This window comes from Salvelinus alpinus, chromosome 9, assembly GCF_045679555.1.
Source record: "Salvelinus alpinus chromosome 9, SLU_Salpinus.1, whole genome shotgun sequence".
NCBI lineage: Eukaryota > Metazoa > Chordata > Actinopteri > Salmoniformes > Salmonidae > Salvelinus > Salvelinus alpinus.
The window spans coordinates 60,305,324-60,330,678 of NC_092094.1; the positions used below are offsets into that span (position 1 = coordinate 60,305,324).

The 25,355-nt window shown below is 43.9% G+C and overlaps 1 protein-coding gene across 1 annotated transcript in view; it reads right to left on the bottom strand.

Moving 5' to 3' along the window:
* The window catches only part of b4galnt4a (beta-1,4-N-acetyl-galactosaminyl transferase 4a), a 449,845-nt gene that overhangs the window by 257,379 nt on the left and 167,111 nt on the right, over nt 1-25,355 (bottom strand). The window contains exon 2 of the mRNA XM_071326839.1: nt 25,169-25,281. Within this exon, the coding sequence (XP_071182940.1) occupies nt 25,169-25,281 (113 nt within the window). The remainder of the gene's footprint in view (nt 1-25,168; nt 25,282-25,355) is intronic.

Sequence of the window (25,355 nt, forward strand, 5' to 3'; positions counted from 1 at the left end):
TGGGCTCGATATCTAAATCAGGTAGGTGGAAAGGAGACGTGTATTTAGTGAAGTACAGTAGGGTGAGAGGAGGTGTTACTGTACTTCTAAAAGAGGTAGGGCTAGAGGGTGGACAGGTGGTGCTACCTGTATCTAATGGAGGTGTAAATAGGGTGAGAGAATGGGATCAATTATGTTAACTGTGAACGGGAGAGTTAGGGTCAGAGAAAGGACATTAGGCTACATGCCTAAGGGAGGGGCGAGGATATGAGGGCTGGTGTTACCCATGTATAATGGAGGTAAGGAGGTGAGAACAGAGAAAGACTAGTGGAGGGAGGGTGAACGAAAGGACAAATGCTGTTACCTCTGTCTTGAAATGGTAGAGAGGGTGGATGGAAGTTGAGAGGGTGGATGGAAGGCGTTACCTATGTCTAAGTAAGAGGGTGAGAGTATGGACATAAGCTTTTACTAATTCTGCATCCCAATAGACATTAGCTTTTACTAAGGGTCGCATCCCAAATGGCACCCTACTCCCTATTTAATGCACTACTTTGAAACAAGCCCCACAGGGCTCTGTTGTGCACTATGTAGGGAATAGGGTACCATTTGGGATGCAGATAAAAGACCCACGCTAAAGTGCTCTCCTGTTCTAAAAGATTTTACTTGTGTTTAGAGGAGAGAGTGAAGAGGAGAGGGGAGAGGGGGGAGAAAAGAGGGAGAGAAGAAGAAGGGATGTTCCTTTGAGTAATTTCTGTAGCACAAATAATCACACACTTCTCTACTTCTATCACACGCCTGAGAACCTGGGAAATGGGTCGTCCTCCTCCACCGCGAGAAAATGCACCTTTATCTCCCTCCTAAAATCATAGCTAAGGTTTTAACGGCTTTGCATTTCCTCAAACCCAAAGTGTAACTGGAAAGATTACAATTTACTTTACAACTAGGGTATCTGACCATCTCCCTTGTTGCAATTAAATTCCATCCACAGGAGTGACTTTTCTATCCCCCTGACCCTTTCACCCCTTCCTAGGGACTTTCCAGGTGTCCCTAACTGACACATTACACTACTTAAAGATCCACTAAGCTGTGTGTGTGTGTTGTGTGTGTGTGTGAGAGAGTTTTGTGTGTGTTATGAATATGGATGAGACAAAGTGACTGTGTGCCTTTCTCTCCCAGGGAATGTGGCAGATCTGTCCCATGAGGCTGCACCTCATCACACATACCTGATGAGAGACTGGGGGGAGGAGAGGGATGAGGGGAGAGGACGATGACAGGGGAGGGAGTAGGACATTTTGAGTAAAGGGAAAATGGGAGACAGGCGGTAGGGAAGATTGGGGAGGAGTAAGGAGATGACAGGGAAGGAAGGAAGGGCGTACACTCATATAAAAAAAAGGGTTCCAAAACCCTTTGGGTTCCATGTAGAACTCTTGGTGGAAAGGGTTTTACATGGAACCCAATAGGGTTATACCTGGAACCAAAAGGGTTCTATCCGGAACCAAAAAGGGTTCTTCAATGGTTTCTCCTATGCCAGCCGAAGAACCCTTTTAGGTTCTAGATAGCACCCTTTTCTCCTAATTGTGTAGGACAGGCGAAGTAAAGGGCAGAGGCGGAATATAGACAAAGGAAAGAGAGAGAGGAAATTAGAAAAGGAGAAGAGTGGGAAAAAAAGAGGGCCTGTCCTCCATTTGCCTAATCAGGTAGCGCTGAACCAACTGGTGAAGGTGAGAGAGGAACAAGCTGCTTAAATTAAAAAAGGAGAAGCAGAGAGAGAGAGAGAGTGAGAGAGGCAGCGAGAGACAGCGAGAGAGAGAGAGCGAGAGAGAGAGACAGCGAGAGAGAGAGACAGCGAGAGAGAGAGAGAGAGAGAGAGAGAGACAGAGAGAGACAGAGAGAGAGAGAGAGACAGCGAGAGAGAGAGACAGCGAGAGAGAGAGAGAGAGAGAGAGAGAGAGACAGCGAGAGAGAGAGAGAGAGACAGCGAGAGAGAGATTCCAAGATCTCTCTTGTATTTTCCTACTAGCACTGACTTTGCTGATAAATACTTTGTTGAGGGAAAATGTACTTGATACTATTAAAGGGTTGTTGTCTCATCTAGCGATCGTAAGATGAATGTACTAATTGTAAGTTGCTCTGGATAAGTGTGTTTGCTAAACGACAAAAAATGTTCAATGATAATGAAGACAACAGGAGGTCATGGTATGAGACTGGGGAAACAAAGAGGTGATTGAGAGGGACTGGGAAAAAAGAGAAACAAATTAGAAAGAGAGAAAGTTAATAGGTGTGTGTGTCAATTCATGACTTTCTGTCTGCTGACCTTAGCTCAGGGCCACGTACATGCCTAAAACATGGCTAACATGTCCCCGTGTTAGTCATGACCTTTACGGGTGACAAGTTAAGTGTGCAAGATTGAAGCGATCTAGCCCAAAAAACAACTGAAACATGAATAGTAATAGTAACAGTAATGTAAAACAAGTTTGGAATACCGCAGCACTCATTTGTGTTGTGTGCATCACATATGCATGCTGTTTACTACAGATGTGCAGAAGTTATCACTGGACTTTTTAAGAAATGACTTTTCTATTAAATGACTTTTCTACGGCCCATGGGAAGGCACTGATCCCTCTCAAACCAAAATAATACCTATAAAAATGAATTGGTCACCATAGTGCCAATAGGAATGTACGGTTTCGACAAACGTACATTGGAATGGTAAGAGAGGTGGTAGGAAGGAAAAGGCATCAGCCATTCTCCAACCAACCTGGACTAGACGTGACATAGGAAACAAACATCTGGGACACTCAAATTAGTATGATATGTTGTGTTTGGTATGGTATGGTATGTATTAGTTTGTGGATGTCCATCATCCATTTCGTATGATATGTTACAAATTACAATTGACTAATAAAATAATATCAACATTAAATCTGTATCTCGTTTTTCATTTGTGTTATCGCAAAACTCTACATTGGCAAAAACATATACAGTGCATTCGGAAAGTATTCCGACTTTTTTCACATTTTGTTACATTCCCACAGCATGATGGTGCCACCACCATGATTCACCTTAGGCTTGACTGTCAATGGTAGAGCAGATGACCTGCTTGGATGTCCCAATAAGCATAGCCTCAGTCTTGCTGCTGTTCAGCTGAAGGAAGTTTGCTTTCATCCATGCCCTGATGTCATCTAGGCAGCTGTCAAGTTTTGCTAGCGCTGATATGGTGTCTGGTTTGGTGTTAACTTCTCTAGGGTAGGAGGCAGCATTCAGAATTTTGGATGAAAAGCATGTCCAAATTAAACTGCCTGCTTCTCGGGCCCAGAATATATGATATGCATATAACTGGTAGATTTGGATAGAAAACACTCTCAAGTTTCCAAAACTGTTAAAATAGTGTCTGTGAGTATAACATAACTGATTTGTCAGGCGAAAACCTGAGAAAAATCCATTCGGGAAGTAGTTTCTTTTTTTGTTTTGTAGTTTTCTATTCAATGCCATTACAGTATCCATTGACTTAGGACTCAAATTGCAGTTCCTATGACTTCCACTAGATGTCAACAGTCTTTAGAAATTGTTTCAGGCTTGTATTCTGAAAAATTAGGAAGTAAGAGCAGTCTGAATGAGTGGACCCTAAAGTGTCACAGAGCTTTTTCATGCGCGAGACCGAGAGAGTGCCTTTCTTGTTTACCTTTGATGACGTTATTGTCCGGTTTAAATATTATCGATTATTTAGGCTAAAAACAACCTGAGGATTGAATATAACATCGTTTGACATGTTTCTATGAACTTTACGGATACAATTTGGATTTTTTGTCAGCTTGTTTTGACTGCATTTGAGCCTGTGGATTACTGAAGAAAACGCGCAAACAAAACTGAGGTTTTTAGATATAAAGAGACTTTATCGAACAAAAGGAACATTTATTGAGTAAATGAATGTCTGCTGAGTGCAACCATATGAAGATCATCAAAGGTAAGGGATTAATTTTCTCTACTTCTGACTTGTGTAACTCTTCTACTTGGCTGTCACGACTTCAACCGAGGCAGGCTCTCCTTCCCGTTCGGGTGGCGCTCGGCGGTCGTCGTCACCGGCCTACTAGCTGCCACTGACTCTTTTCCTCCCCCTCCTTATGTGTTTATTTGTTACACCTGTGTTCAGTTAAGTGGGTAATTAGTATGGCTTTATTTGTCAGCCAGCCCGTAGGCGTCTTTGTGCGGGATTATTACTTTGTAACCTTTTGGATTTCGGGAGTGGAGATTGTATTTGTGGACTGGGATTGTGGCTCGTGTCGTTGGACCGAACCGTGTATGTTCACCCAGTTCGTCCGTGTTGGACATTGTGTTGAACAGTTGGGGATTAAAGACTCAACTTATTGAAGCTCTGCTGTTTCCTGCGTTTGACTTCGCACCCCCCCCGACACCCAGGTCGTTACAGAATCCCGCACCTGCAATGGAGTCAGCAGGAGCAGCAGCCAACCCTCTCCCATCGATGGAGGAACGGGTTCTCCACCACACCACCGTCCTCCATCGAATCGGATCCGCCATGGACCAGATGATGGAGAGAATGGAGCGATGGGAGAGGAGTGGGCTCCTCTCTCCACCTTCAGCTCCCCTTCCTCAGGACTCTTCATCCCCCGGCTCCAGCGCGCTCCGTCTTACGCTCCCGAGGGATTATGATGGAGCGGCGGCAGGGTGCCAGGGTTTTTTACTCCAGCTGGAGCTATACCTGGCCACTGTTCGCCCTACTCCCTCGGGAGCGGAGAGGGTGAGTGTCCTCGTCTCCTGCCTAACGGGTCGTGCTCTGGAGTGGGCCAACGCAGTCTGGAATGGCCCGGACTCAGCGAAGGAGCACTACCCGGAGTTTACCCGTCGCTTTCGTGCCGTGTTCGACCACCCCCCAGAGGGCCGAGCGGCGGGTGAGAGACTGTTTCATCTTAGGCAGGAGAAGAGGAGCGCACAGGATTTCGCGCTGGAGTTCCGGACCTTGGCCGCGGGATCAGGGTGGAACGACAGGGCCCTTATTGACCACTACCGGTGTAGTCTCCGGGAGGACGTCCGCAGGGAGCTAGCGTGTCGGGACATCGCTCTTTCTTTGGATGAGCTTATCGACATGTCCATCCGACTGGACAATCTGCTGGCTGCCCGCGGGCGTTCGGAGAGGGTCCTGTGCGTTCCACCACCCAGCGCCCCGGCTCCCATCCCAATGGAATTGGGAGGGGCCGCGCCTAGGGGTACCGGAGGAGGAGGCCTCCCCTGCACCAGCTGTGGTCGGAGAGGACACACGGCCGATCGGTGCTGGGGGGGTCTGTCTGGGAGTCGAGATGTCAGGCGGAACGCTTCTCGATCACCCCAGGTGAGTCAGCACCAAACTCACTCAGAACCCCCTGTTGGTCACATGTTTGTCTCAATTTTTTTCCTTTATTTTTCCCCCTCTTCCCAGCATAGGGCACTAGTAGATTCAGGTGCAGCTGGGAACTTTATGGATCGCGGACTCGCCCGAGAGTTGGGCGTTCCGCTTGTGCCGATAGATTCTCCCTTTCCCGTGCACTCCCTAGATAGCCGGCCATTAGGGTCAGGGGTGGTCAGGGAGGCCACAGTTCCCCTGGACATGGTGACGCAGGGGAATCATAGGGAACGTATCAGTCTCTTTATTATTGATTCGCCTGCGTTTCCAGTGGTGCTGGGTATTCCCTGGTTGGCCCGGCACAATCCCAATATTTCGTGGAGACAGGGGGTTCTCCAGGGGTGGTCAGAGGAGTGTTCTGGAAGGTGTCTGGGAGTTTCCATTGGTGCCACGTCGGTGGAGAGTCCAGACCAGGGTTCCACGGTGCGCATTCCCCCCGAGTATGCCGATTTGGCAATCGCTTTCTGTAAAAAGAAAGCGACGAAATTACCACCACATCGACCGGGTAGGGATTGTGCGATAGATCTCCAGGTTAACGCTGCGCTTCCCAAGAGTCACGTGTACCCTTTGTCCCAAGAGGAGACGTTGGCTATGGAGACATATGTCGCGGAGTCTCTGGGACAGGGGTACATTCGGCCCTCCATCTCACCCGTCTCCTCGAGTTTCTTTTTTGTGAAGAAGAAGGAGGGAGGTTTGCGTCCGTGTATTGATTATAGAGGTCTAAATGCCATCACAGTGGGGTTTAGTTACCCACTACCTCTCATCGCTTCGGCGGTGGAATCATTTCACGGAGCGCAGTTCTTTACAAAACTGGACCTCAGGAGCGCGTACAGTCTGGTGCGTATTCGGGAGGGGGACGAGTGGAAAACCGCATTTAGTACCACATCGGGCCATTATGAGTACTGCGTCATGCCGTATGGGTTAAAGAATGCTCCAGCTGTTTTCCAATCCTTTGTAGACGACATTCTCAGGGACCTGCACGTGCAGGGGGTAGTTGTGTATATCGATGACATTCTGATCTACTCAACTACTCAAGCCGCGCATGTATCTCTGGTGCGCAAAGTGCTTGGCAGACTGCTGGAGCATGACCTATACGTCAAGGCTGAGAAGTGTGTGTTCTCCAAACAAGCCGTCTCCTTCCTGGGTTATCGCATTTCCACCTCGGGGGTGGTGGTGGAGAGTGACCGCATAAAGGCCGTGCGTAATTGGCCGACTCCAACCACGGTGAAAGAGGTGCAGCGGTTTTTGGGTTTTGCCAACTACTACCGGAGATTTATCCGGGGTTTTGGTCAGGTAGCGGCTCCCATTACCTCACTGCTAAAGGGGGGCCCGGTGCGGTTGCGGTGGTCAGCGGCGGCGGACGGAGCTTTCAACAGGTTGAAGGCTCTGTTCACGGATGCTCCCGTGTTGGCGCATCCGGATCCCTCTTTAGCATTCATAGTGGAGGTGGACGCGTCCGAGGCTGGGGTGGGTGCCGTGCTATCACAGCGCTCGGGTACGCCACCAAAACTCCGCCCCTGCGCTTTCTTCTCTAGTAAGCTCAGTGCAGCGGAGCGTAACTATGATGTGGGGGATCGGGAGTTGTTAGCGGTGGTCAGGGCTCTGAAGGTGTGGAGACACTGGCTTGAGGGGGCTAAACACCCCTTTCTCATCTGGACCGACCACCAGAATCTGGAGTATATTCGGGCAGCTCGGAGACTGAACCCGCGTCAGGCAAGGTGGGCCATGTTTTTCACCCGGTTTAGGTTCACGTTGTCCTACAGACCCGGCTCCCAAAACGTAAAGGCTGACGCACTGTCTCGCCTTTACGACACGGAGGATAGGACCACCGAGCCCACTCCCATCATCCCCGCCTCGAGGCTGATAGCGCCAGTGGTATGGGAGGTGGACTCGGACATCGAGCGGGCGTTACGGGCGGAACCCGCGCCTCCTCAGTGCCCGGCGGGCCGTAAGTACGTACCGCTTGGTGTTCGGGACCGACTGATTCGGTGGGCTCATGTCCTACCCTCCTCGGGTCACCCTGGGGTGACGAGGACAGTGGGGAGCCTTCGGGGAAGGTATTGGTGGCCTACCTTAGCTCGGGATGTTAGGGTTTATGTCTCCTCCTGTTCGGTATGCGCCCAGAGTAAGGCTCCTAGGCACCTTCCTAGAGGGAAGTTGCAACCCCTCCCCGTTCCACAACGGCCATGGTCTCATCTGTCCGTGGACTTCCTGACCGATCTCCCCCCTTCTCAGGGAAACACTACGGTTCTGGTAATTGTGGATCGGTTTTCTAAGTCCTGTCGTCTCCTCCCGTTGCCCGGTATCCCTACTGCCCTACAGACTGCGGAGGCCTTATTCACTCACGTCTTCCGGCACTACGGGGTGCCGGAGGACATCGTTTCTGATCGGGGCCCCCAGTTCACGTCCCGAGTATGGAGGGCGTTCATGGAGCGTCTGGGGGTCACGGTCAGCTTGACTTCCGGTTTTCACCCCGAGAGTAATGGGCAGGTGGAGAGAGTGAACCAGGAGGTGGGTAGGTTTCTGCGGTCCTATTGCCAGGACCGGCCAGGGGAGTGGGCGAGATACATTCCCTGGGCCGAGATGGCCCAGAACTCACTACGCCACTCCTCTACTAATGTGTCCCCCTTTCAGTGTGTGTTGGGGTACCAGCCGGTCCTGGCACCATGGCATCCGAGCCAGACCGAGGCTCCTGCGGTGGAGGAGTGGGTACAGCGCTCCAAAGAGACCTGGAGGTCCGTCCAGGAGTCCCTTCAACAAGCTACTAGGAGGCAGAAGAGGAGCGCTGACCGCCACCGCAGTGAGGCTCCCGTGTTTGTACCGGGGGAAAGGGTCTGGCTCTCGACCCGAAACCTACCCCTCCGCTTGCCCTGCCGGAAGCTGAGGCCGCAGTGTGTAGGGCCCTTCAAAGTCCTGAGGAGAATAAACGAGGTGTGTTATCGATTAAAACTCCCTTCCTATTATCGTATTAACCCCTCGTTTCATGTGTCTCTCCTCAGGCCGGTGGTAGCTGGTCCCCTGCAGGACGGTGAGGTGCCGGAGGTCCCTCCTCCCCCTCTGGACATCGAGGGGTCCCCGGCGTACACGATACGGGCCATTCTGGACTCGAGACGCCGGGTGAGGGGCCTGCAGTACCTCGTGGACTGGGAGGGGTACGGTCCGGAGGAGAGGTGCTGGGTACCGGTGGAGGACATTTTGGATCCATCTATGTTAAGGGATTTCCATCGCCTCCATCCGGATCGCCCCGCGCCTCGTCCTCCGGGTCGACCTCGAGGCCGGTGTCGGCGCGCTGCGGGAGCCGCGCGTCAGAGGGGGGGTACTGTCACGACTTCAACCGAGGCAGGCTCTCCTTCCCGTTCGGGTGGCGCTCGGCGGTCGTCGTCACCGGCCTACTAGCTGCCACTGACTCTTTTCCTCCCCCTCCTTATGTGTTTATTTGTTACACCTGTGTTCAGTTAAGTGGGTAATTAGTATGGCTTTATTTGTCAGCCAGCCCGTAGGCGTCTTTGTGCGGGATTATTACTTTGTAACCTTTTGGATTTCGGGAGTGGAGATTGTATTTGTGGACTGGGATTGTGGCTCGTGTCGTTGGACCGAACCGTGTATGTTCACCCAGTTCGTCCGTGTTGGACATTGTGTTGAACAGTTGGGGATTAAAGACTCAACTTATTGAAGCTCTGCTGTTTCCTGCGTTTGACTTCGCACCCCCCCCGACACCCAGGTCGTTACATTGGCTGGTTACTGTTTGTAATGATTTGTCTGCTGGGCTATGTTCTCAAATAATTGTAAGGTATGCTTTCGCCGTAATGCATTTAAAAAAATCTGACACAGTGGTTGGATTCATAAGAAGTTAATTTTTAAACCTATGTAAAATATGTTTTGTTTTCTGAATTTTTATAATGAGTATTTCTGTATTTGAATTTGGCGCCCAGCAGTTTCACTGGCTGTTGAAGAGGTGGGACGCTAACGTCTCACGTACCCAAGAGAGGTTAATATATACTTGGGTATTGCCAACGCAGCAGTGGAAGTTTATGTTATAGTCTCTGAGGATTTGGCCGAGAGGGAGCATGTAGATTAGGAACATAATAGGGCCCAACACTGACCCCTGTGGGACACTGCATGTGATTGTAGACTCCTCTGATCTTGACGCTCCAATCGTGATGTACTGCTTCCTATTGGAGAGGTAGGAAGAGAACCAGTTGAGAGCAGTTCCAGAAACTGCAATGTGCTCTCTGAGATGACTCAGGAGAATGTTGTGGTCAACAGTTTCAAAAGCAGCACTGAGATCTAGGAGGAGGAGGAGGTTAGGTGATCCAGATTCTGCAATCATTAGTAGGTCATTGGTAACTTTCCCACGAGCCGTTTCAGCGCTGTGCAAGGGCCGGAAGCCAGACTGAAAAACGTTGTACAGCTGATTGGAAGACAGATAGGATTGAAGCTGGTTTTTGTATGATAAGATATGCTACGAATTACAATTTTTATGATATTTTATGAATTGCAATTCGTACAATATGTTACGAATTTTTAATACGTATAATATGTAACGAATTCCAATTTGTTGTTGTTAATGTTAGTTAGGTGGCTTGATGGCTAACACTAACATCAGCTAGGTGGCTATGGGCTGGGGTTAGGGGTTAAGGTTTGGGTTAGGAGTTAGGTTAAAGGGTTAAGGTTAGGGGAAGGGTTAGCTAACATGCTAGGTAGTTGCAATGTAGCTAAAAAGTAGTAAGTACTTTCAAAGTTGCTACGTTCATGTTATGCGTCCAGCCATCCACCCTAACCAACCACCCTCCTTTCATATTTGCCTCATGTAATCTTCTGTCTTATGTAACCCTAACAAACATAACATATCATACTGATTTGGGAGTCCTGGATTTTTTACTATGTTACGTCTAGCCTATGAGACCAGTGTGCACCAACTAAAAAGAATGCTGGGTTAACTTGTGTCATTAGGAATCCACTGGTTACTCAAACCAATTGGAATGTCCTTTCCTAAAAACAATGTCCCTTGGAATGCGTCAGATGCTCCTCCAACCAATCGGAATGTCCGATCGGAATATCTGTCCTTAGAAAGTGTCCACTGGTATGCACAGTTTAATCGACCCCTCCAATGAATTGAAATCAGTTCTTGAGAAGAATCCTTTGGAATGCATGAGCCACTCTCTAACCAACATACTCATGACAGTGTCGACTCATCACTGTGTGTTGCCTTCAAGTGCGGTCAGAAATGTGGAAATTCAGGTTCAGAAATAACCGCCTGCATGACCCTCCGAGTCAGAATTACGAGTGGGGAAATCTGATTTCATGTTCGTCACTGACCCATCACTGTTTCAAACAAAGTACATTTTTGACAATATCACATTTTTACAATGTGGGTAATGTAGCTAGTTAGAACATCTTGCCGATATTAGCAAGCTAGCTAACTTTGTTTTTAGCAATGTTAGCTAGCTCACCCAGCTAGCTAAATCCTCATTGGTTGAAGAATCGTTCCAACTTCAAAAGCACAATTATGTTGTATTTACGACCTCACAAATGAGAAATACAATATTCCTAGGAGCATTTGTAGGCAGCATAAGCCTCCCCGCTATTCTATTGTTATATTAGAAGCCTTAATTTAAAAAAAGTCTGGATCTGGATCATTGCACACATTGGTAAAGGTAAGGATGAAGCATTCCTCCTTTCTTATGGCTTTTCTTAAGTGTGTCAGAATAAATGACAGGTTGTTTCCCCTGTTATTGATTGCATATTGTTGTCTTGTTCACTTGATTGAATAAGAAACTTAGAAGAGGGAGGTAACAAAAGTTCATCAGTGTGCATGTGTGTGTGTGCTTTCCTCAGAAACACACACACGCACACACACACACACACACAAACACGCACGCACTAACGCAGGCACAAACACACACACTTACACACACACGCACGCACTAACGCAGGCACAAACACACACACACTTACAAACACACGCACGCACTAACGCAGGCACAAACACACGCACGCACCGAGCCGAAGTGTAGCGAGAACAAAGAGCTGGTAAATGGGTGTGTTAATAATAGATGGGAGAGATGAGCCGGCAGTTGTTCAGCAGAGCTGGAGTCCTAAGGGTAAACCTCGCTGACGCACAGCACACATGCACACGCACGCACGTACACACACATCCCTCCTAGTTAAATGTGACTGCTTCTCCCACACACACAAGCACTCACTTACGCATGCACACCATACCGCGCGCACACACACACACACGCACACACGCATGCACACACACAGTATATAGACATACACACACTCACACGCACAGACACATCCCCCCACGGAGTACATAATGCCTCTTACATGTGCACTCTTAATCGTGATGTCTCCAAATAGAACAGAGTAATATACAGTAAAGTGCATGAATCAGAATGACCTTTGTCCTCTTGCAATGGAAGACGTACACAATAATAAATCATTGCTGTTGGTTGGGTGTAATGCACTCTACACGGGGAACATTGCTTTTATGTCTCAACTGGTTATGGTGTTTTTACTCATCTAAATTCATGTGGTACAGTGCACTTAAATGCATTCGACCCATACAGTATATACAGCACATGCTGTAAAGTATGTTAAGTACAGTAGTGAAGCATGTCTTCAGGTAAAGCGTGCTGTGTGAGTCATGTGCTGAAAACTCTACTTGATTGGAACATAGAAGAACAGCATAAAACAAATTGTCAGGTTTAGAACTCTTAGAGGAAAAACCTTCCACTCCTCCAGTCCTTATCACTTCAAGCGTATTTCCTAAAGCGTTGAGTTAAATTGATTTTAGGAAGTGTGAGTATAATCTCCTCTCTCCTTACTACAGTCCCTCAGTCACTATTCCCCTGTGCTAGACGTGGGCCCAGGCGTTAAATGGCATAATTTCCACTACTATTTAAACAATCTGCCCTAGCTAATGAACTGTTCCCACTCAGTGGTGTGATACCTCAGTATATGACTAAAATGGTATGTGATCTCCATTTGTGACTTCTGTCTGTGACCCTAGTAGTATGTGACTTTGTCAGTGACCTCAGTAGTCTGTGACTAACACATTTTGACATGTGTTTGCAACTTCAGGTATGTGATGTGGCAGTCTGTGACTTATGTCAGACTTCAGTAGTCTAGGATTTCTGTCATCGGTGACATCCGTCTCTGAATTCCGTCTGTGACTCCTGTAGTGTGTGACTTCCATTTATGACTTATGTCTATGATTTCAGAAGTCTGACTTTTATCTATGGATTATGTCTGTGACGCCAGATGTCAATTATAAGCCGGGGTCAAGAGATGTATCGCAATGCTGTAACGTACGATATTTATTGATTACAGTGAATGAACATTAATACAGTGCAGTGTTTCCCTAATGGAAGCTCAGAAACATTGGCTTTCAAGGACAAGGTCGAAGCACAAAATTGTTTGTGAGCTACTCACCAACTAAAGACACCAATCTCGGAACCAATCTCGGATATCTACTCAGAGCAGATAGAAGCATAGTTAAGTGATCATGCCCGAGAAGCCGGTGTATGGAGGATGCATTGGAACGGGTGGCAAACCGTGCCAATATGCCCTCCAAAAGTCAGCTTCGAGGTCATTGTCACTTGTACTCAACGGGTTACAAACATATTCAAATCACTTACATATTTTCATGAAATATGAAAAGGTTGCTACCTAAGCCGGCTACTCGATCGTTCTATCGGTTCGGTTGCCAGAGAGGTGACACAGTTGTTAAGTCTTTTTGTTCCGTATCTATGGACGCGACCCAGTCGTTCGTTCTAAATGTTCCAATGCCATACTGGCTGTCAACATTCTTATCCCTTGCTTGCTAGCTAGCCAACTACGGTTAATTTACTGTACAGTCACTTCAAACAGTGCAGCCAGAATAACAGAAAAGTAGCTGCATTTGCATTTGTTTACGCTGTTTTCCAGTGACATTTATTTAGATACATCCATAACAATGTGCTAATGATGCTCGATTTCGCCTGGCATAGACAATGTGCCCTCTCGTTAGGACACTGTTGTTCAGAGGAGCTAGCCAACAACACAGCTAACACAATCACTTCAAACTGAAGCTGGAAAGAGAACAAACTAGCTGCATTTTGTTTCGTTGTATATGTTTTCTATTGACATTTATTTGTATATATCCATAAAAATCATACCAGCTGATTCATGATTTCGACTGGCTGAGGAAAACTGCCTGTCTGTCTATTTCGGACTCCCAACACATTCATTATTATGGGACAGCTGGAGATCGGATCAAATTTCAATACTGAAACTGTTTATACAAATATCCGCTGTTGAAAACCAAATGCTAGTCTTAAAGAAATGGGAGATAATGCTTTTTATGGTGGAGATCAAGTTTATAAATTGAATGGCTGGGCTGATGAGACAGTGGACGGTGCAGTCAGATGGAACAGAGTAAATAGGCTTTTTAACACCATATATTTTCTTCACTATATACATAGACATGGAATCGCTGGTCACTTTAATAATGGAACACTAGTCACTTTAATAATGTTTACATACTGCTTTACTCATCTCATATGTAAATACTGTATTCTATTCTACTGTATTTTAGTCAATGCCGCACCGACATTGGTCATCCTAATATTTATATTTTTCCTAATTCCATTCTTTTACTTTAAGATTTGTGCATTGTTGTGAACTGTTAGATACTACTGCACTGTTGGAGCTAGGAACACAAGCATTTCACCACACCCGCAATAACATCTGATCAATATGTGTATGTGACCGATAATATTTGATTTGATTTGATTTAGCCAGTGGTAACTTGTGAAATAGACACTGGGCTGGAATGCGGTTTTAACCCGTCAGCATTCAGGATTGGACCCACCCATTGTACAAAGAGTATTATTCCACTGCCACTCATCACATATAGCATATGTGCTGTTGATTGCGTCATAGTCTGGTTCATAATACAGTGGCTAAATTCCGGAAACTATTCCCTCCTGATTCTAGGAACACTCCAACAAAGATTTATGAGAACCAGGGAACTTTTGGAAAATAAACAAACATTCAGAATCACCCTTTTACATCTCTTCCCGGATCTCTTTTTTATCATGGCAAAAGACTGAAGCCCCCCTCCACTTGGTGGTAAGTCAAAATAATGAAGTGGTTATCGGAAGGTGCACAGAGAACAGAGCGGCACTGTTTCACGACAATTATGATCTTGACTCGTGATTGCGGCATGGAGGTCCTGATGAGTTTCCCTGCACTTGGGTGAACAGCAAACTTCAGGAGAGCATTAGCTAGAGAGGAACACGAAAAGGGGAGGGAGAGAGAGAGAGACGAGAGAGCGGTGAGATGTGGAGCGGCGCCTTCCCAGGTGGCATAGCGGTTTTATGACACGTCCGATTGCCTGAGAGCGATGAGGAGAGAGGTCGGGATAGGGAGAAAGGAAACATTTTCAGACAGATGGAAAATATGAGTGAGGGAAAAGCAGTTGAGCAGACTCCGCTCTTTCTGAGAGGTAGCCGAGGTGTGTTAGACATTAGAATGTTCACTCAAGACGGTGGTGATGACACCATCATTATCATCATCATCCACCATCATCATCATTGACCATAATCATTCCTGTACAATTCTGATGGAGAGGGAGAGGCAGAGAAGGAGAGGGAGAGGAGAAGAGGTTAGAGAGGATTTGAGAGGAGAGAGAGAGCTGCATTTCCAATTACACTGTTAGAAATACTCAGACCTAAGATAATCTTTCTTTCACAAAATTAGCATTCATTACAAAGAATTTGAAACTATAAAATTTGAAGAAATAAACAAATATTTATTGGGTGAAAAACCAAAATGTGCAGTTTTGGCAGCCAAATATGTGGCCACAACCTGAGGGACAGCCAGTGAAAAATAAAATGCAACAGTAGTATGTAATATTGTTTTGTTTTGGCTTTCATACCAAGCCATGTGGCTTCTCAGTCATGTTAAAAGTATCCTGCTACTATTACTTTCATTCATTACTATTCTCCTTACTATTGTTGTTGTAATTTCTGTTCATGTTAATATCATTACCACTACTACTATTATTATTATTATTATGATTATTACTGTTAGATCAATCATTGTTGTTATATGTGTACTTTGAAAATAAATGAATTTAATATGTCAATAAAGTGTATTGGATCGAAAAAATGAATAATTGAGAAAGAGAGAGAGAGAGAGAAAGAAAGAAGTGGAGGGGAGAGAGCAAGAGAAAGAAGGAGAGGGAGAGAGAAAGAAAGAAGGAGAGGGAGAGACAGAAGGGGAGATGGAGAGAGAGGGAGTGAGAAAGAGCTGATGTATGGTAGGTGTGGTACTTGATACAAGAGAGCTCTCTGAGGTGGTTAAAGTCTAGTACCTCTGTATGGAGCCTAAGGCTATAGAGGCACATCAGTCAGTCTCTCCACTGCGCTAATGAGCTCTACCTGCCCCGAGTGAGAAACCTGAGAGGAGCATAGATACCCAAAGGGAGGTGTAGGCTGTGTGCTTCATCACAGACTCATGATTTAACGTGTATGGTATGTAATCCACCACAGCATCATCCTGCATTAATACCCTTCAAAGACAGAGAGAGAAGAGAGAAGAGAGAAGAGAGAAGAGGGAAGAGAGAGAGACAGAGAGAGACAGAGACAGAGACAGAGAGAGGAGGGAAGAGGGAAGAGGGAAGAGAGAGAGACAGAGAGAGAGACAGAGACAGAGAGAGAGAGGAGGGCAGAGGGAAGAGAGAAGAGAGAAGAGAGAAGGGAGAAGAGAGAAGAGAGAAGAGGGAAGAGGGAAGAGGGAAGAGAAAAGAGAGAGAGAAGAGGGAAGAGGGAAGAGAGAGAGAGAGAAGAGGGAAGAGAGAGAGAGAGAGAAGAGGGAAGAGGGAGAGACAGAGACAGAGACAGAGACAGAGACAGAGACAGAGAGAGAGAGAGAGAGAGAGAGAGAGAGAGAGAGAGAGAGAGAGAGAGAGAGAGACAGAGAGAGAGAGACAGAGAGAAGAGAGAAGAGAGAGACAGAGAGAGAGACAGAGACAGAGAGAGTTTTGTTTTTTTGATCATTTAAAAAAAGGTACATATAAAAAAGAATGCAATTGATTAAGAATCATTGAGGATAATCACAAAAAACTATGCAACTCATTTCCATTGTGATCCTTATATGATCGTTAAATAACATTTGGCAAGTTTGGCATACGAGTCTTTCTATAAACTAGGGTACCAGTGAGGGTTTCCTACACTGGACAACTTGTTATAGCTGTTAATAAATCATTGATAATAATCAGCAAATTTGTATCATTATGTCAGTAATGATATTGATACAGTGCCTTCACAGGGTATTGATTTTTCCACATTTTGTTGTGTTACAGCCAGAATTTAAAATGTATTAAATTTAGATTTTATGTCACTGATCTACACACAATAACCCATAATGTCAAAGTGGAATTTTGTTTTTAGAAATGTTTACAAATTAATAAAAAATGTAAAGCTGAATTGACAACGGAAGTTTTCCTATGGTTCACAAGGCATATATTGGTAGATGGGTAAAAAAACAAACAGACATTGAATATACCTTTGATCATGGTGCAGTTATTAATGTTACACTTTGGATGGTGTGTCAATACACCTAGTCACGACAAAGATATAGGTGCCCTTCCTGAATAAGTTGTCGGAGAGGAAGGAAACCAATCAGGGATTTCACCATGAGGCCAATGGTGATTTTAAAAGAGTCACAGAATTTAATGGATGTGATAGGATATAACTGAGGATGGATCAACAACGTTGTAGTTACTCAGAAATACTAACATAAATGACAAGAAGGAAGCCTGTGCATAATACAAAAATATTCCAAAATTTGCATCAGTTTGCAATAAAACACTAAAGCATTACTGTAAAAAAATGTGGCAACGAAATTACCTTTTTTTTCTGAATACAAAGTGTTTGGGGAAAATCCAACCAACACGTCACCAAGTACCACTCTTCTTCATATTTTCAGGAATGGTGATGGCTGCATCATGTTATGGTTAAGGACAAGGGAGATTTCTTTTGGATAAAAATAAACGGAATAGATGGTTCAGTTTGCTTTCAACAGACACTGAGAGACACATTTACCTTTCAGCAGGACAATAACCTAAAACAAGCCAAATATACACTGGAGTTGAAAATGGCCATCTAGCGATGATCAACAACCAACTTGACCGAGCTTGACAAATTTTTTAAAGAATAATGGTCAAATATTGTACAATCCTGGTGTGCAAAGCTCTTAGAGACTTAACCAGAAAGACACAGCTGTAATTGCTGCCAAAGGTGATTCTGACATGTATTGACTCATGGGGTTGAATACTTATCTAATCAAAATATATTAGTTTATTTTCCATTTAATGAAAAAAATATGTATAATTTTTCTTCCACTTTGACGTTACAGACTAAATAATTAAATCCACTTTAATCCCACTCTGTAACAACAGAATGTGGAAAAAGTCAAGGGGTGTGAATACTTTATGAAGACAATGTATAAGGGCCATCATCACAGCTATTGTATATTCAATAAAATTCACAAGTTAATTTAAAACATATATTTAAACCTTTTTCAAGGTTGACAGATTTGTCCAAAATCGTGTGACATAAAACAACGACTTACCCTGCCATAAATGCAAGGACAAAAAATCACTTTTTTGTCCTTGCATTTATGGCAGGGTAAGTCGTTGTTTTATTATATATTAAGCATTAGGCAGTTGAATTAGACATTATACTTGTAAGAACCCTGTAAGAATCCTGGATCAAACTGTCAGACGTTTTTTTTGTATAGAGATCTCAGAAATGCAATGTAACTACGTGTCTCCTTATGTTTTGTGGTGAAACAGTTTAAACGGGCACACAAATCCCCCAAAATGTATGCGATTGCAAAATGTAATGCTTCTAACTGAAAGAGTCACCTTTACATTGATAATTAAAACCTAAATGATCCTGTCATTAACGTAGTTCTTCAATAATTATGCATATTATACTGAACAAAAACATAAACCCAACATGCAACAATTTCAAAGATTTGACAGAGTTACAGATCATAGAAGGAAATCAGTCAATTGAAATTTGGCCCTAATCTATGGATTTCCCCAAAAAAGGGCTTTATTACAGACATAAATATTCCTCAGCACCCTCTCCCTCCTCAGACAATCCCACAGGTGAAGAGGCCAGATGTGGAGGTCCTGGGGTGGCGTGGTTACAAGTGGTCTGAGATTGTGAGGCCGGTTGGAATATATATATATGCCAAATTCTATAAAACGAAGTTGGATGTGGCAGAAATGAACACTCAATTATCTGGCAACAGCTCTGTTGGACATTCCTGCAGTCAGCATTTTTTGGGGGACTATCTGTTGTTCCATGTTGTGAATCCGTTACTCAATGCGTTTCTATGGGCTGATAGCAGTAAGGATAAATACAATGTTTCAAATATATACAGTACGAGTCAAAAGTTTGGACACACCTACTCATTCAAGGGTTTATCTTTAGTTTGACTATTTTCTACATTGTAGAATAACATTGAAGACATCAACACTATGAAATAACACATTTGGAATCATGTAGTAACCAAAAAAGTGTTAAATGAAAATATATTTTTGATTTTAGATTCTTCAAAGAAGCCACCCTTTGCCTTGATGACAGCTTTGTACACTCTTGGCATTCTCTTAGGTAAATGTGATATTTCAGTTGTTGTTTTCTAAAATGCATTTTCCCAAAAATTCTAAATACCTGTTCTTGCTTTGTCGTTATGGGATATTGTGTGTAGATTGATGAGGGGGGAAAACTATTTAATCAATTTTAGAACAAGACTGTAACATAACAAAATGTGGAAAAAGTGAAGGGGTCTGAATACTTTCTGAATGCTCTGTATCTGTATTCCCAGTCATGTGAAATCCATAGATTAGGGCCTAATGAATTTATTTCAAATGACGTATTTCCTTATATGAACTGTAACTCAGTAAAATCTTTGAAATTGTTGAATGTTGCGTTTATATTTTTGTTCGGGTATATATTTTTTGGCAGTTTATTGAAAATGAAATATTGACATATCTCATTTAGATAAGCATTTACACCACTGAGCCAATACATGTTAGTATTCATAACCCTTGAGGTATTCCACATTTTGTAGTGTTACAGCCTGAATTCAAAATGGATTACATTTGAGTTTTCTTCTCTCACACGTCTACACACAAAGCTAACAAGGACAAAGTGAAAACGTGTTTGCCATTTTAAAAAAATGTATTTACGGAAAATGAAATACAGATACATCTAATTTACATAAGCATTCACACCCCTGAGTTAATACTTTGTGGAATCACCTTTGGCAGCAATTTCAGTGTTGAGTCTTTCTGGGTAAATCTCTAAAAGCTTTGCACACCTGGATTGTACAATATTTGCCCGTTATTATTTTCAAAACTCTTCAAATTATATCATATTGGTTGTTGATCATTGTTCGACAAACATTTTAAAGTCTTGCCATAGATTTTCACGCTGATTTAAGTCAAAACTATACCTCGGGCACTCAGGAACTATCAGTGTCTTTTTGGTAAGCATCTCCACTGTAGATTTGGCCTGCTGAAAGGTATTTGGTTCAAAGCAAATACCTTTCAGCATGAAAACTAGGAAAACTAGGAAAAAATAGGAAAACTCTAGGATTCTGCCTGTGATTAGCTCCATTACTTTCCTTTTTTATCCTGAAAAACTCCCAGTCCTTAACTATTACAAGCATACCCACAACATACTGTAATGCAGCCACCACTATGCTTTAAAATATGGTTAGTGGTACTCAGTAATGAGTTGTATTGTATTTGCCCCAAACATAACACTTTGTATTCAGGACATTAAGTTAATTTCTTTGCAGTAGAATCTGTTTTTGAAATTCACTGCTCGACTGAGGGACCTTACAGATAATTGTATGTGTGGGGTACAGAGATAAGGTAGGCATTCAAAAATCATGTTAAACACTATTATTGCACACAGTGAGCCCATGCAACTTATTACGTGACTTTTTAAGCACATTTTTACTTATTTAGGCTTGCCATAGCAAAGGGGTTGAATACTTATTGACTCATTGACCACAGCATTCAACACCATAGTAGCCCGCCCTGTGTAACTGGGTCCTTCACCCCCAAGTGGTGAAGGTAGAAAACAACATCTTCACTTCACTGATCCTCAACACTGGGGCCCCACAAGGGTGCGTGCTCAGCCCTCTCCTGTGCTCCCTGTTCACCCATGACTGCGTAGCCCATGCATGCCTTCAACTCAATCATTAAGTTTGCAGACGACACAACAGTAGTAGGCTTGATTACCAACAATGACGAGACAGCCTATAGGGAGGAGGTGAGGGCACTCGGAGTGTGGTGTCAGGAAAACAACCTCACTCAATGTCAACAAAACAAAGGAGATGATCGTGGACTTCAGGAAACAGCAGAGGGAGCACCCCCTTATCCACATCAACGGGACAGCAGTGGAGAAGGTGGACAAACTGAAATGGATCACCCATACAGACAGTGTGGTAGAGAAGGCGCAACAACGCCTCTTCAACCTCAGGAGGCTGAAGAAATTTGGCTTGTCACCTAAAACCCTCACAAACTTTTACAGATGCACAATTGAGAGCATCCTGTCGGGCTGCATCACCGCCTGGAATGGCAACTGCACCACCCATAACCGGAGGGCTCTCCAGAGGGTGGCAAACTATCTGCCCTCCAGGAAAACTACAACACCCAATGTCACAGGAAGGCCAAAAAGATCATAAAGGACAACAACCACCCGAGCCATTGCCTGTTCACCCCGCTACCATCCAGAAGGTGAGGTCAGTACAGGTGCATCAAAGCTGGGACCGAGAGACTGAAAAATAGCTTCTATCTCAAGGCCATCAAACTGTTAAACAGCCATCACTAACACAGTGAGGCTGCTGCCTACATACAGACTTGAAATCATTGGCCACTTTAATAAATGGATCACTAGTCACATTAATAATGCCACTGTTTACATATCTTACATTACTTATCTCATATGTATATACTGTATCTAATACCATCTATTGCATCTTGCCTATGCCACTCGGTCATTGCTCACCCATATATTTATATGTATATATTTGTATTCCATTCCTTTACTTAGATTTGTGTGTATTATGTAGTTGTTGGGGAATTGTTAGATGACTGTTCTGTCGGAACTAGAAGCACAAGCATTTCGCTACAATCACAATAACATCTGCTAACCATGTGTATGTGACCAAAACAATTTGATTTGAAGACATTTCAGCTGTTCATTTTCAATTAATTTGTAAAAATTCTAAACACATAATTACACTTTGACATTAAGGGGTATTGTGTTTAGGCCAGTGACAAAAACATCTATATTTAATCAATTTACAATTCAGGCTGTAACACAACATAATGTGGAAAAAGTCAAGGGTTGTGAATAGTTTCTGAAGGCACTGTAGGTAGAGTTCTGGGCCAATTTGCATATATTCCTCTAAGTACACATGTGGAACTGCATACAAATCTTTTTTATTTTTCATTCAAACCATTTTGAAATGTTTTCCCCAATGTCACACACCGGCTCCATTATTTATAGACCCATATGTGGTTGGATAAAAAAACAGAAGCTAAAATGGCAAGTCAATTTGGTTTATTTAGTCATATAAAAACACAACAACATATATGTACATGTTATACACAAAGAGATGCTATTTGGTCATCATCAACGGCTAGGAGGGATTGTTCACAGATGCACACTATCTATTAACCAGGCTTTGACCTTCCTCTTAAAGCTACTCAGAGTGGGAATAGTTTTAACAGACAGAGGCAGACCCTTCCAAACTGAGGCTCCTGAATATAAAAAAAGTACCTTTCCCTGTTATGCTTCTAAATCTATGCACACAACCATGTTAGCTATGGAACGTTGTTTGGGTCTTTGCTTGTAAAAAAAAATGTAAGTGTCAAATAACACTATTTAACATCATTTGACGCGTATAATAACACAATTATTTTAAAATGTTGTGTGTGCTGAATTTGCCTCCTCAAGCCAAGCCCCAACACTATGGTTAGTAGCACTGTCAAAGCTGTGATTTTTTAAAAATATAATCTGCAAACAAGCACACACACCGGCCACGATGTGTTTACAATACCACGTCGGTCATAAGCCATTATTTGTTCAACCGAATGGTAAAACGTCTGCGTGAGCATTTGAAATGAGCAGGAGCAGAAATGATAGCTAGGTAGTCCAACATTCTCCCCGACATGCAACCATGCCATAGGCAGGGGGGGAAAGGATTGTAATCCTGTGCTGCTTCTGCCTGATTCATCCTAGCTAGTCAAAAGACACAATAATAATCATGCATTTTGTCTACCTTGACGACAGTTTGGAAACTAGAGGTAAGTGGTCTCCCTACTACGCTGACTTCAGTATGCAGAATGACAGTCACTCACAAAAATCTTTGATATTTTGATTACCTCGTACCCCTGCACATCGACTCGGTACAGGAACCCCTTGTATACAGCCAAGTTATCATTACTCATTGTGTATCTATTATTACTTTTATTATTACGTGTTTTACTTATCTATTATTTATCTATTTTCTACCTCTCTGCATTTAAGATAAGGGCCGTAAGTATTTAATTTCGCTGTTAGCCCACACCTGTTGTAACGAAGCATGTGCCTTGATTTGATACAGGTAGGGGCGGCAGGTAGCCTAGTGGTTAGAGCATTGGGCCAGTAACCGAAAGGTTCCTGGATCGAATCCCCGAGCTGATAAGGTAAAAATCTGTCGTTCTGCCCCTGAACAAGGCAGTTAACCCACTGTTTCCCGGTAGGCAGTCATTGTAAATAAGAATTTGTTCTTAACTGACTTGCCTCGTGAGATAAAATCAATGTTTTTAGCAGCTTTTGGTCGAGCTAGCTTTGGCTTGGTACCTAGCTACCACCAACGCAACTAGCCTGAAAAAAATGACTAGATTGATTTAGCCACTTGTTGGTCTCCTACTGAAATCAAACTTCAGTTCATGACAATAACTATCTAGCTAGCTAGATAATGAACTAAACCATCTAGTGTACACCCCTTCCAGTTTTCCAACTAGTGTACACCCCAAGTAATTAACTGTTGTTTTGGGGCTGTGAGTACCTCTCTTGGTAGCTGTACCCTGATGTCTGAGGACTTTCATTTTGTACCCGAACAGAATTGCTTCTGTTTTGCTGAGGTGCAGAGATAGCTTGTTGTCTATGAGCCATTCATTGATGTTAGTGACTCCTGCACTCTCCGGTGTGTTTTTTTTTTTTGTGAGACAACAGAAGTGCAGAGTCATCTCCATAAAGAAACAAGTGACATGAGCAAGCATCCTTCATAGCACGCCACAGCTTATGGGTTTAGCCTCTGGAAGGCAAACCATTTACATCAACCACGTGTTCCCGCCCAACAAGTAGGACTTAGCCCATTCAAGAGTGGTACTGCCCAATCCCAGAGCCTCTAGCTTGGCAAGTAGGATGCTACGATTAACTGTATCAAAAGCCTTCTGGAGGTCAAGCAGCACCATTCCACATACGTTACTATTATCAATCTCCTTCCTTATGTGGTCATTTAAGTATAGGGGGCATGAGTCAGAAGAGTATGATTTTCTGAACCCTGACTGGAATTCAAACATGAGATTGTTTGTTTACATACTCAGAGCTGCACATGAACCACTCTCTCCAAGATCTTGGTCATGACACTGAGGATAGAGACTGGCCTGTAGTTCCCAGGGACGGTCTTACTCCCCTTCTGGTGCAAAGGATTGACTGGCCATTTTCATCTCCTTCGGAAATGTACCTTGATCGAGAGAGAGGTTATTTAAAAAAATAAAATTTAAAAAAGTTGGTATCCAACTGGTAGTAGTTACAGTCGTGTCTCATCGCTGCAACTCCTGCACAGACTCAGGAGAGGCGAAGGTCGAGAGCCATGCGTCCTCTGAAACACACCTTGTACTTCGATGTGCACGGTACACGGTAATTGAGGTAGATACACTCCCGTTCAAAAGTTTGGGGTCACTTACAAATGTCCTTGTTTTCCATGAAAATGTACATGAAATGAGTTGCAAAATGAATAGGAAATATAGTCAAGACGTTGACACGGTTATAAATAAAGATTTTTTAATTGAAATAATAATTGTGTCCTTCAAACTTTGCTTTCGTCAAAGAATCCTCCATTTGCAGCAATTACAGCCTTGCAGACATTTGGCATTCTAGTTGTCAATTTAGTAGTCTTATAGCTTGGTAGAAGCTGTGTGTCAGGCAACAGGTTTTGATGAATAATGCCATCCCTATGTACATGGTGATCTACGATGACAAGGATCTGATGTAATAGTCAGCCTAGAGCTCAGCAATAGGACTTATAGTAAGTATCTTATTCATAACTAACAGACTGCTCACAGGGCATTTGACTACTATTCTAAGACTGAGAGTAAGAGGAATAAGAACAAACAAGAGAAAGAGAGAGGGAGAACGAGAGGAAGGCATGTTGTCCACTATATTTACAGCAAATATTGGGTGCTATAGCTAGCTAGCAAGTTGAAGCTAAGGAGTTAAAATCTGAAATGACAGAAGTGGACGGAAACAGCTACGCGTTGGCCAAAGCCCGTACTCAGTCCCTCTCCTGACAAAGCACCAAAAACAGCTAAACGTACCCAAACATTATGACCCTATGTCACCTCAACAGACTACATATAGTAAATGAGAGCGGTAAATAATATATGATATAGAAAAAAAGGGGAGAGTGAGAGGAGAGAGAGAGTTATGGACTCACCCGAGCATCGTCCTCGTGACTGTCACTGGTGTCCTCTGTCTTGCGGTGGCCGGCTGAGGAGCGAGCGTCCCTCTTGCGGCTGGCGTCTGTCCCCTCCAACTGCCTCTCCCCATCTGGAGGCAACACAGAGACAGCAGGGTCAGAGGGAGAGCCTTCATCATCATCATCATCATCATCTTTGGCAGCA